This window comes from Humulus lupulus, chromosome 5 (assembly GCF_963169125.1).
Source record: "Humulus lupulus chromosome 5, drHumLupu1.1, whole genome shotgun sequence".
In the NCBI taxonomy this organism is placed as follows: domain Eukaryota; kingdom Viridiplantae; phylum Streptophyta; class Magnoliopsida; order Rosales; family Cannabaceae; genus Humulus; species Humulus lupulus.
In genome coordinates, this window is record NC_084797.1 from 169,605,844 (window position 1) to 169,619,687 (window position 13,844).

Genomic DNA, 13,844 nt, shown 5'->3' on the forward strand with positions numbered 1-13,844 from the left:
CCCTGAAAATAATCTTAAGATATTTGCACAATATATTTTTACCAAAAATTGATTATTTGAGATAAATAAGACAACAAATATATTCACACTTAAAGATCTTTTCACATTACAAAATCAGCTGAAAATATTGCTAATAAAACCGAAAATCAATATGGAGATATGTTACTGATTTTTCTTTAAACAATTAAAATATTTTGTCTAAATTAAAGTTTAGCCAAAAAAAGATTTTACAGAAATATATTCTTTACATATTACATCGGTGTGATAAGTGTGTTAGTTTTCTTTTGATATTTTACTTGGTGTTTTCTTTCCAATATATTATTATGAAGTTTTTCTAATGTATATAGTTAGTTTTTTAAAAAAAAAAAAACTACTTAATGTAATAAGTGTGTTAGTTTTTTTTTTCTATTTCTATTAAATCTCCTCATTTAAGTTTTCTTTTACACTTCATTGGAGATTTCAAGAATAATTATATTTATAATTTATTGATTTGCAAGGTAGTTATTATTTTTTTTAATGGGAGAATGACACATTTATTTCTTCCAAATTAATAAACTTGTGAAGTTGTAAATAGTTGAATTAAACATTTAGAAAAATATTAATTTACAATCAAGTTATCTTCTCACAAAATATCAATTTATTAAACAAAGAAAAATTGTCATAGAATTAGAGGAGTGACAAAATACATAACAATAATAATAATAAAAAAATCTCAAACTCAATAAGTAACAAAATTAATTCAATTTCCAAAGAAAAAAATTGTTAATTATGATTCAAGAATTCAAAATATATATATTATTATTTATTTTTTTTCACCTACAAAAATTCAAAATAAAAATATATTTATTTACTTATTTATTTTTAAATCATTTTTTATTTTTTGATAAGAAATAAAATCTTAGAGAAAGAGCAAGAATATTAAATGAAAGTAGTCTCATTTCAAGCATAAAGTGGCTAAATGACAAAAACAAATTGAAGTGAAGAAAAGACAATAGGGTGAAATAGGAATTTTAGGGTTTGGCACTAATAAAATTGTGGTGAGGTGGAGCACTATAACTACATAGTAGTTTAAGCTAGACAAGAGTGCGGCGCACATGCAAGGGTTGACGCAGGGCATTCTTAAAAATATCTGGGCAATCTTAAGTATCGTGGCTTATTTGGCATTCTTATTTTTCTAAAGAGTGATTTTAAGTGTTGATAAGTGTCCAGACGTGCTCAATACTACATAAAGTGTAACTTTACAATTAGTTGGTGATACTTAATAATATTTATTAAATTTAAGTATATAAAATTTAATATTAGATTACACTAATAGTAATATATCATATTTTTATAGTGTTGGCCACTAATATACTCTTTAGCAATTTTTTTTTTTAAATGCAATTAATATCATATTTTTCAAAAATAAAAAAATTAACTATGAAAAATATTATTTTTTAAAAAAATAACAAAATCCGATTTTCAAGAAAAAAGTGTTACATTTCAAAAAACAAAAGTGTTACCTATAAATTAAATTTATATATTTTCACATAGTTTTACTTTGATTTTTATATCTAAAATTATAATTTTGTTCAAACGACAAAATATCTCAAATATAACCATTTTTCGGATTGTACGACAGAAGGAAGGTAACGGACGATGACACGACACTTGTTGGGTCCATTTAAAATAAAATAATTATCATCATAATTAATAATATTTAAAATAATAAATTTTCAATATTTATTGGATTATTATGTCACATTTTTTTAATTATTTATTATATATTAACCTTATTTTTGAAGAAAGCAGTTGCTTTTTGGAGTTAATATCAGAAGTGCGAATATTCCTCATCCCTTGGTTTAATTTATCTCTCTAATCTTAGAGAGAAATAAGAAAGAAAACAAAGGAAAGAAAGAAGACAACGGAGGAAGAAGTGCCTCTAAAGGAAAGAAGAGGGAATTGGGGCTTTCATTATCTTTCTACCCTTTTCTCTCTGTTTTCCCGAGAAACCCAAGGAAATCGAAGGCAAAATTTAGAAGGGAGAAAGAGAGACAGAATGATGACTGATGATAATGAGGGAGATGCGAAGGTTGTTGGGTTGGGATCTAACAATATCAACGATAATAATAAGTTTCCATTGAGCTTTTGGGAGGTGGCCGTGGCTTCGTCTGTGGTATTGGGATTCATTGCTGGTCTTCTTGGGGTTTACCTAACCATGCCCTCTTCTGACTACAGCTTCCTCAAGCTCCCTCGCAGCCTTGAAGATCTTCAAATACTCAGGTAGTTTTTTTTTCCCTCCCTTCTCCTTTTTCATTTTTTTTATGGTTTGCATGTATGTTTTTCGTTATTCTATTTTTGTTTTTTTTTTGGGGGTGATAATATATTCATGCATGTTTAATTTTTGTTATCGTAATGTGTAATCATTTTAAGGTTTATATAATCGTCGATTTTCTAGATGCTGCAATTGGGTTTTAAGATGATTGGTTTTGGCGAGAAAGGATTTGGGTTTCAAGTTTGAATCGAATAAATGAGAGTTGTTTTGTTGTTCTACTTCTACCTTGTTTGGTTCCAGATTTAAGGTTGATATGGGTTTTCGATTATATTACCAAATCAGCTTGTATTTTCGAAATATTTTTCTTGGGTCGCTGCTCTGTTTGTTCTAAAATGGAAAAAAAATAAAATAATAATTAGCAAAATAAAAATATTAAACTTGGCACCTTTTACATATATATTTATAGCATACAAAAGTGGGTAGTTATGTTTCATTTAATCTATAGCGACCTAAAGTTTGAAAATTCTGGAAATATATCCATAGGTAAAAGGTAAAAATCAGTCATTGGAGCTCAAGCAAATTTGAGAGTATCTAGGATGGTGTGAAGTTCAATTTAAATACACCAGAACTTCGTTGCTTACTTCTCAGAACATTTATTAACTTGAGTTGAGTGGGACTCTTTCTTTTCTCTTTTATGCGTGATTTAAGGAAGACTTAAAAGGAATGAGATTCATATAAAATGTACTAAGGTCATTTGAGATGTTCATTGGCTTTTCTCCTTTTTTTGTGCAGAGATAACCTTGAAAGCTACACAAGTGACTACACTGCCCAGGTCCTGGTGGGTTATTGCTTGGTATACATTTTCATGCAGACTTTCATGATTCCAGGAACTGTGTTCATGTCTCTGCTTGCCGGATCCCTTTTTGGAGTCTTCAGAGGCGTGGCTCTTGTTGTTTTTACTGCCACTGCCGGTGCTTCTTCTTGCTATTTCTTGTCAAAGATGATTGGTCGTCCCCTAGTCTTCTCACTTTGGCCTGACAAATTGAATTTCTTCCAAGCACAGGTGAATTGCACACTCGGCCTGTTTGTCTCTGGTTTAATTAGTCATGCAAAATGGTTAAAACTATTTTTGATTACTCTCAGGTGGCTAAAAGAAGAGAACGGCTGTTGAACTACATGCTTTTCCTGAGACTGACACCAACTTTGCCTAATACTTTTATCAATGTTGCTTCTCCAATTGTCGATGTGCCTTATCATATATTCTTCTTCGGAACTTTAATTGGTCTCATACCTGCTGCTTATGTTACCGTGAAGGTATTACACTTTCTTTGTCAATGTTGAATGGCTCGTGCATTTGCTCGTATATGTTATTGAAATGCTACTACTTATTATAGTTGACTATACTGGTATCTATCTGCAGGCTGGAATAGCACTTGGAGAGCTGCAGTCCATTGGTGATCTCTATGATTTCAATTCAATTGCCACTTTGTTCCTCATAGGACTTGTCTCAGTTACACCGACTCTGGTGACGAAGGACAAGCCTGCGTAGGACTCTACGCCACTAGCTCAGTTTGCTGGGTAACATGGACTCGGGTTCTGTTGGCAGACATTTCGGTATCCCCTCATTCTCTGAATATCTAACTGGAAAATATGGTTATCTGTCTAATCCTTTTGTCATGTCTTGACTGCATTTTGCAGCCTCTGCAGACTATGAGTAGCAACTACACATGGATGCATGGAACTATGGAAGTGACGCAAGATGAAACTCTCTGAAGTGTGGTTACCTCTACATTTACACTTGGTTAAAGATGTTTGGTTGGGTTGGAGGGGTTGGTTAGAGTGGGAAAGGATGCGGTGAATGTGTTGTTTAATTTCGCAAGTAGGAAAGAACTCAATGTGTATATTTTAAGAGTATAAGTAGGCCTTATCTTTTCAAGTTTCCATGGTTTCAATGTTTTACGTACCTATTGAAATCACTGGGGGAAGCATAATGTTGTGCTTCTCACTCAATTACATGTGTGGTAAAGACTAAAGATCAGATTAGCCCAAATGAAATGGTATAAAAAGTGGGGAAAAGTCGAATCAAATTAGATAAGGATAGCATTTCCTTGTTTAAACTTAAAGGGGAAACAATATCGGGGAGTGAAGTGAAAAGTACGTTTAGATTTGATTAGAGAAAGGGTTATGGAACCTGCCCAAAACGAGATAAAGTGACAATTAAGAGTAAAGAGCAGCGTGTGATTATACCATAAAATGGACAAAAAGAGTAGAATATATGTTCACTATACCGATTAGTTGTTAGATATGAAATATTTAATATTGACATTTCCAGGAGGCTGCCTTGAAAGAAAACTGTGCCTTCTAACTGGCAAAAATTCGCTAAAAATCCTCGAATATTATTATTATAAAAAGAGGTAATGTATGTTTGGAAAGTGATTTCTCACCATTCATATGGCAAATCTATTTTTGAAGATTGTCTAAATAAAATGAAATTAATGGTGGCCTTACCATATAATCATACCATCTTTTTATGGATTTATACTAAATAATTATTAACTGTAAACGATAAAAGCTGAATCATGCTAATAATTTTTCGTGGTAACTAGTACTCTTTAAAATTTTCAATTTTTGCCCATCTCTCATAGAAATGATGTCTTTTACAAAGTAGACATTTTTTAAAAGTGATTTTTAGCATAAGTCTTGTGTTTTAAGTTTTGTAAATGGTTTTAAATCATTCTTGAACCAGAACTCATTCTTAGAAAATGGTAAATAACATAAATGAACTTTTTTTTTTTTAAAAAATAAAGAATTTTTCAAAAATATAACTTTTATGTCATCACTGTACAAAAATATGGGGATTATACTTTTGATAATTTATATGGGAAAATTTATTAAAGAAAAAAACAAACTATGGAAACACAATTACAAGCTAACTAAATATGGAAGCTAAATTTAAAACCAAAACATATCATTCAAACAAGTGTACTATTGTAAAATTAGCATTCCACTATTCTCTCTCTCAAACTCCAGCCACACAAACCATTTCTATCTCCAAACTCATCCACACAAACCCATTCTCTCCAAAACCCAGTCACACCATCCCCTCCAGCTCCGACGACCCTTCGTTCGAGAGCCCCAACCGTTTGAGACCCCAGCTCCGCCTGAGCCCCACCATTCAAACCTAGGTGCGAATTTGCACCTCCTCCGTGGCGTAACTCCGAGCCCATCCCCACGACAACCCACACCTAGAAGCGAACCACCCTCCTCATCTCCATCTCTATCGTCGATCCTGAGATCCATTGCCACCCCTCTACAACCTGACCCCGAACCCAGCACTCCAAGCCGAGAGCCAAGAACCCGAAAGCTCCACCCTATCCTTGTCGCACCCAAGCGAGTCCCAGCCCTGACTGCCGGGCATTTTCAGATCTGAATATTTTTTCTATTTTCGAGGTGATGCAAGGAGGTGGTCGGAGTGGAGGGTCGGCAATGAGAGGCAGGCGACGGCTATGGTTCTTGATGAAGGAAGAGAAGAAGATGGGAGAGAGAGAAAGAGGGTGGATCTATTTTTTTTTTTCTATCTTCAAGTCTGTGATAATTGTTACCTTAGAACATGAAGGTAACCAGTTACCATAAAGAACCCATAAATATACACACACATCAGAACGTGAATGTAACCAATTACCCCCAGAAATATACACACAAAGAACGGGAAGGTAACCAATTACCCCCAAAAATATACACACAAATAACAGGTGGACCTTTCATGGACCCTAAATGGGTATGTTTTAAATATGTAAATTGCAAGCACGTGAATCGTATATATAGTATAGAGTTCGTGTAAGCAAGGATGTCGAACCGAAAGGAGTTGTCTAAAATAAAAAAGAAACTATTTTGAACCAAAATTAAATAAATTCTAACCTAGCTCCAAAGATTGATAAGATTTAATGTCAAGAAAATAAAATAAAAGATTGAAAACAAAGTTATTTAAGAGAAGAGAAATAAACCAATTATGATTTGCAAATAAGTTGTAATAGGAAGATTATTAAGATAATAGAATCCACAAAATATAAGCTTAATAATATTTATAAGTATATTGATTCTCAAGTTTTATTGATAGAAAAAATTAATCAAACTATCACTTCTTCAAACTAGATTTTCTATTTAAGCTCAAGTTATCATATAAATATAGAATTTATCTTCACTTTTAAAATTATAATTTCAAAGTATTTAGTGTGAATCAATCTAATGAAAAAAAAAATCAAAGAACATTACTTACAAGGTGTTGACGCGGTTCTTCGCCAACAGGTAATTAAGAAAATAAGAGGAAGGGATTAGTGCTTATGTTGAACCGAAATAGATGAATGATCTTTTGAGAAATGGGCTGGTGACACAATTACGTTTTTAGGTGGTTCAAATGTTAAAATCCTTCTACTCCACCAGTCAATATTATTGCTATATGCTTGGTATTCTTTTACAGGGTATTTCTTACAATACAGAATCCAACCCTTTGCAACTCCCAGGGTCTCCATATTTATAGGAGAGGGCACCTGGGAGTTGGTAAGAAGGTCTTCCTGTGACCTTCTTACCTATCATGTCAACTCTGTGACATTCATGATTCATTCCTAAAACCTGACACATGAAGTGTGGTCTAATAAATAGGTAAGGGGATAATGGGCCGCACGGCCCAACCCAGTCGTGGGTGCCAGAATGCGCACGTTCATGCTGCGTGTCCGAGAAGTCAGGGATATATCAGACACGTGATGTCTGATATATGCACGTTTACCTTGCGTGGTTGACTTTATAAAAGGTCACAACTTCCAACTCTAGCTCATACCATGAGCTGGATAATTCCCTCGACCTGTGGCCTTCAAAGTCCAAACTCAGTCTAATCTTGGCGAACCCTTAGGTTACCTCGAGCTGAGGAGGTAGGATCTTTCGAGTGGTAGCTCCGGTCTTGGGGATGTCCACGTGGTAGACATGATTAGGTCGTATCTCATGATTAGGTCATATCTCAGCTTGCTAATAGCCCGTGGGAAAACCAGGGCGTACATTTGCCCCCCAAGCCCCTGCTCGTGGTACACGACGTCGCATAGGGCCACAGTAGGGGCTTTTAGTCTTCCCTATGAACTCTTCATATTCCACATTTTACGCAGGTGCCGAATACGTGGAACATCGTGGTTGGTGACGGTACGTCTTCCGAGAACCGCATTTAATGGCCTAGCCTATACTCAGCCGTCGTTTCATCTTTTGAGTGGAGAGCCTTGGATCCCACATCAGGGCAATCCAATGGCCCTCCTCACGTGGCCCTTCACGTATATAAAAGGGGTGGCCACCTTACGCATGGGCCACCCGTTCATTTGAAATTCTTCAAAAATTTTCTTCTTCTTCTCTCTTCATTTTCAAAAGAAAAAACCCTCTTCTTTCCGGCTGCCATTCCCAGCACTCAAGAAGTTCAGGTGTAAGGGCTCCTTCGAAGCTTTGGAATCAACTACTCCGACGAAGCCCCAACCCAGGCGATCCCTTCATCTTCTTCTCAACCAGAACATTCTGTAAGTCTCCTGACTGTGCATGTTTTGAAATTGTTTTTCACTGTAGCTTAGGTAAATATTTACTGTAGCCACATGCAAGGTTTTGTTGGTTTTTTGTGGGCATGAAGAGTGAAATCCTTTTAGGTTAGGGTATCGTTTGCAGTAGAAAACCATTTAGGAGCATTGTTTATAGAGTGCGTTTTCTGGGGAAATTTTCTGGGTAGGATTTTAGGTATGCTGGTTTAAGGTACCCAGTATTTTGGGTGCAAAATCGGGTAGCTTAGGGGACACGCTTCACAGGCGGTTTTGCCTTTCTCGCCTATTGAAACTTTCCTTCCAAGGAAAATTCTATCCTGACCCTCCTGACACACGAATTCTGAGTAATCGGGGATCTGTTGGGAGCACAGGCGCGTGTTCATAGAACCGCGTGGTCTCACTCTCCACGGGCTGGGCTTACCTCAATTCGTTTCAAGGAAACACATTCAGATTCTTCTCCATTTTAGGTCGCCTTTTTCTAAAATTTCTTCTTTTTGTTCGCTAGGTGACCAGATGGGACCCAAGAAGAACGCTCCCAAGAAGTTCGTAGGAAGCTCGTCCTCCCAACAAAACAAGGGAAAGGAGGTGATGGCTGAATCCCCGATTCCCAACTTCGGGCCAGCAGTGGAACGGGAGCTCGAGGTGGCCCCCGACGCATTCTTTGAGGCGGAGAGGATCGTCTCGAAGATCACTGACCAGGTGAGGGTAAACAAAATATTCCTCTCCCACAACATCGAGCTGGGGAGAGGAACCATGATTGCTCGACCTCCCTTAGAAGGCGAGCGGAGCTGTGCGCCGCTTGATGAGGTGTTCTCGGCCTGGAGCGACAAACATTTCAAGGCGGGGGCCTTCCTCCCGTTGGACCGGTACTTCGCCGATTTCCTCAACTACGTGAGGTTGGCCCCATTCTAGCTCCCCCCCAACTCTTATCATTTGTTGGCGGGGTTAAGATACTTGTTCTTGAAACAAGAGTGGGAGGTCCCCACTCCTGCAGACATTCTGTATTTCTTCTGCCTCAAGGCCAGCCCGGAGCAGCGGGGGCGAGGTGACAGGTTCTATTACTTAACCCGGTTCCCCAACACGGCTGCGGTCATCGAGCTGCCCAGCCACCCCAACGACTTCAAAGATCAATTCTTTATGTCGACGGAGTTCCGAAACTGCGAGCTGCACTACTTCAACCGTTCTCGTAAGTGCCTTTCAACCTTAGCTCGTAAGTTAAGTATCGGTTAGCTCCCCCTATATCCATTTCTGACTTAGAATAATTCTGCAGCTATCTTCACGAGGACAGAGAAGTCTGTGATCCTCGGGAGCCAGTACGAGACATTGGCGGGCTTGCCCCCGAGTGAAAAGGACTATCACCAGCTCGTGACAGACGAGACGATGCTGGCATGTAAGCTGATCTCCCCAGGCCAGACTCTGAACCTGAGGAGGCCCCGGGTGCCTCCCCCAGCCCGCGATATGAGGCCTATCATCGTGGAGGAGGTCGCAGGGGATGAGGATGAGGAGGACGAGGAGGACGAGGTGCCCCTCGTGAGGATGAGGAAGCGGGCGTTGGAGGTTGCCCAAAGAACGGATGAGGAGAGGATCCGGTCCGGAGCAGCTGCAGGTCCCTCCGGCCAAGGTAACCCTTATATGTTTAGGAACTTAGATAGGGCCACTGCAGACCCCCAGCTAGCTAGGTTCAATCCCAGACAGATCGTCCAACGCCATCGAAGTGACCCAGACTTAGATGAAACCCTGCTCCACTGCGTCGACCAGCTCGTGCTGGACTACGAAAGTAGCCGCCCTAGGGGTACCATAGTTGTAGACAACACCCTAGCTTTTAGGTCGGTCCTATTCGAGGAGTATGGGACTAACCTTCGGTCATGGCCATCACTCCGGGAGGGTACCGTAGCTTTAGGTCTTAGGCAATACGTAGAAGAGTCTAGTCCTGAGACAGCCTCGGATCCAGAACCTGCGCCAGCTCGAGAAATAATTGCCTTAGATTACTCCGCGGAAGCTCCGGGGCTGATGGTCGTAACCATAGATTCTTCTTCTAGCTCGGGGGGTAGGATTCCCTTTAGTATATATATATATACTTGAATTTCGTTTTTTCCCCTTTGTTTTTGTTTTTGCATGACTGCTAACTTGTGTACTAACCATATCTTTGTTTTGCCAGAGGAGATGTCTCAGCCTGGGGGAAAAAATCTGCGGGCTGTGTTCACCGGGGGGAACTCCTCAGCTGGGGCCTCTGGGCCCAAAATGAAGAAGCTCCGGATGGCGAAGAAAGCCGCTGGGACCCCAACTAAGTCTCCTGCAAAGGAGAAAGAGCAGCCCTTAGCCGCCCAGGTCGAGGAAACTGCACCTCCTGCTGCAGGGGGGAGCATGCCCCCACCCCCTCCGCGAGCTCCGGCCTTCATCCGAGACACAGGGGCGGAGCCCGGGGCTTCGGCGATTGTGCCTCCCGAGGTGCGCATCCCGGTTGACCCCCAGGACCTGGAGAAGATTCCAGACGTCTTTTGGGGGACGGTGTATGAGACGGCGAACTACGCCGTCAGCCACTTCTACCGCTTCAACGAGAGGGAGCTCAGAGCCATCGAAACAAGGAGCCCGGTGGGCGTACTGGAATCTTCATTGGGCATGGCGCTAACGGCAATCTGACCTCACCCTTTTATGATTTTTGATTATCGTGCCTTGCCCTGTTTTTCCTTTCTCCCTTCTTTTTTTTCTAAGGCAGTTGCCTCTCCGTTTTTGCAGAGCGCCTTGACCCTTCACCGGAGCATAGCCAGGACCAAGGCCCAACTCGAGGATATGAGGGGCGAGCATCAGGCGGTTGTGGCCGCCCACCAGACTTCCTTGCAGACGGAGCTGGAAGAAGCCCGTCCCAAGCTTCAAGAGGTCGAGGCTACCAAAGTCGCCCTCGCCGCTGCTCAGGCAGAGCTAGACACTGCGAAGGCTGGGGCCGAGGAGGCCAAGGCCGCCCTGGAAGCCGAGAAGGCAGCCTCCAGCACCGCCATGGAGGACATGCTCTACCATTGCTGGGTCTACAACTTTGACGGTGATTTCTCCTTCTTGGGAGCGGACGTCTGGGAGCCCTTGCTGGAGGGGTTTAAAGCTCGCCTCGAGAAAGAAGCACCTTCCAAGACCGGGGAAGTCTCCGGCGCAGTTGAGCAGGAGGGCGAGACGGCGACCTCCATGGGGCCGACTGGTGGAGCCTAGGGCCTTTCCATTTTGCTCCCACTCTTTTATTATTCTTATTTTTTTTTTTTGTAACTTTGCATGAGGTTTTTCACCTCGAGACATCTAACTATCAATTTTATTTTTAATCGATTTATTTCCTTTTGTCTTTACGCACTTTAGTTACTATTTTGAAAAACTTAGTTCGCGTTAATTTTTATCAATATCTCGTGCTTTTTAAGAAAGACAACGATCAATCGATTTAAATTAACTTCTAAGCTTTATGACCTAGTTATGTCCAGGAACTTAATTTGAAAACTTAGTTCGTGTTAATTTTTATCAATATCTCGTGCTTTTTAAGAAAAACAACGATCAATTGATTTAAATTAACTTCTAAGTTTTATGACCTGATTATGTCCAGGAACTTAATTTGAAAACTTAGTTCGTGTTAATTTTTATCAATATCTCGTGCTTTTTAAGAAAAACAACGATCAATCGATTTAAATTAACTTCTAAGTTTTATGACCTGGTTATGTCCAGGAACTTAATTTGAAAACTTAGTTCGTGTTAATTTTTATCAATATCTCGTGCTCTTTAAGAAAAACAACGATCAATCGATTTAAATTAACTTCTAAGTTTTATGACCTGGTTATGTCCAGGAACTTAATTTGAAAACTTAGTTCGTGTTAATTTTTATCAATATCTCGTGCTCTTTAAGAAAAACAACGATCAATCGATTTAAATTAACTTCCAAGTTTTATGACCTGGTTATGTCCAGGAACTTAATTTGAAAACTTAGTTCGTGTCAATTTTTATCAATATCTCGTGCTCTTTTAAAAAAAAACAACGATCAATCGATTTAAATTAACTTCCAAGTTTTATGACCTGGTTAAATCCAGGATATGACTTAGTTCGCGTTAATCCCTTATCAATATCTCGCATTTTTTAAGAAAAACAACGATCAATCGATATGAATCAACTTCTAAGTCTTTAAGGCGACCTGGTTATGTCCAGGTACCATATGCCCCCCAAGTAACTGGGAAAGGGTCTTTCGTGGTTACTTTAGATTAAACTTGTAAATATGTACAATCATAAACGAAAAGTTAATTCTCGTTGTGTAATACATAAAAAATGGCCTTTTAGGCCTTACAAGGGAATCATTGATAATATCTCTTCAAATGGATGGCGTTCCAAGTTTGTGGGACTGCCCCTCCATTAAGCCAAGCTAATTTGTAAGTTCCTTCTTTAATGACCTCGATGATTTGATATGGCCCTTCCCAGTTCGGTCCCAATACTCCATCTTTGGGATCCTTACCGGCTAAGAAAACCCTCCTGAGGACCAGGTCGCCAATGCTAAAGGCGCGCTTTTTGACTTTTGAGTTGAAATAACGAGTCATTTTTTTTCTGGTAATGTGCGAGCTGGAGTTGCGAATCTTCTCGTCTTTCATCAACAAAGTCAAGGGAAGTGCAAAGTAGCTCGTGGTTGCGGTCCTGGTCATATGCTTGGACCCTATGAGAAAGTATCTTAATCTCCACAGGGAGGACTGCCTCACTCCCAAAGGTCAGGGAGAAAGGAGTATGACCCGTAGGAGTCCGATGCGAGGTCCGGTATGCCCACAGAACCTGGGGGAGCTGTTCTGGCCAAACCCCCTTCGCTTCGTTTAGTCTCTTCTTGAGGCTCGCCTTCAACGTCTTGTTGACGGCCTCGACCTGGCCATTCGCCTGGGGATAGGCCACGGAGGAGAAACTTTTCACAATTTCGTACCTTTCGCAAAATTCGGTGAAGAGGTCGCTGTCGAACTGAGTCCCATTGTCGGAAACGATTTTCTTGGGTAGCCTGAATCGGCAGATAATGCTCTTAACCACAAAGTCGAGGACTTTTTTGGAAGTTATCATTGCCAAAGGTTCTGCCTCAGCCCACTTCGTAAAGTAGTCGATGGCCACCACGGTGTAGCGGACCCCGCCTTTTCCAGTAGGGAGGGCGCCAACCAAGTTGATCCCCCAAACTACAAACGGCCATGGGGAAGAGATCATCTTCAGCTCGATTGGGGGAGCTCAGGCAACTGCAGCGAATCGCTGGCACTTGTCGCACTTCTTGACATACGAGATCGAATCCTTGGACAGAGTGGGCCAGTAATATCCTTGCCTCAGGACCTTTAGGGCCAAGCTTTGCCCCCCAGTGTGATCTCTGCAAAAACCCTCATGCACTTCCTGCAAGATGGCTTTTGCTTCGCCTGGAAGAACACATCGTAGGAGAGGTAGGGAGTGCCCACGTCGGTATAGCACCCCGTCTACCACCGTAAACCTTGGGGCCTGGTACAGTACCCGCCGCTCATCATTACGCCCTTCAGGTAGCTTCCCCTCGGTGAGATACTCAAGGATGGGGGTCATCCAGGTCGGCCTAGCATCGATCATCTCGACCTCCACCCGGGCTTCTTCTATACTTGGTTTTTCCAAGAACTCTACCGGAACTAACCCCAGAGCCTTCGTCTCCCCGGAGGTGGCGAGTTTGGCAAGAGCATCTGCGTTAGCGTTCTGTTCCCGAGGTATCTGCTCGATTGAGCCTCGCCCAAACGCGAACAGTTCCACTTTTACCTTTCCTAGGTAGGTAGCCATCTTAGGTCCTCGTGCCTGATATTCGCCCAGAACATGGTTTACCACGAGCTGGGAGTCACTGAAGCACTGAACGGAGCTCGCCTTCAGCTCCTGGGCTATTCTTAGCCCGGCCAGCAAAGCTTCGTATTTGGCCTCGTTGTTGGAGGCCTTGAATCCGAATCTCAGCGCCGAGTGGAATCTATGCCCCTCAGGGGATATTAAAATGATTCCAGCCCCGCAACCGTTCTCATTGGATGAACCATCCACGAAGATCC

General features: G+C 40.9%; 1 protein-coding gene across 1 annotated transcript; it reads left to right on the forward strand.

The window, feature by feature from the left end:
- The first annotated feature begins 1,822 nt into the window (after window positions 1-1,822).
- On the forward strand, window positions 1,823-4,193 carry LOC133777844 (uncharacterized membrane protein At4g09580). Its single transcript, XM_062217595.1, has 5 exons — window positions 1,823-2,262; window positions 3,047-3,317; window positions 3,398-3,568; window positions 3,675-3,868; window positions 3,953-4,193. Exons 1-4 carry the CDS (start codon window positions 2,039-2,041, stop codon window positions 3,801-3,803), a joined length of 795 nt encoding a protein of 264 aa, XP_062073579.1. The 5' UTR covers window positions 1,823-2,038; the 3' UTR covers window positions 3,804-3,868; window positions 3,953-4,193.
- Window positions 4,194-13,844: the final 9,651 nt, after the last annotated feature.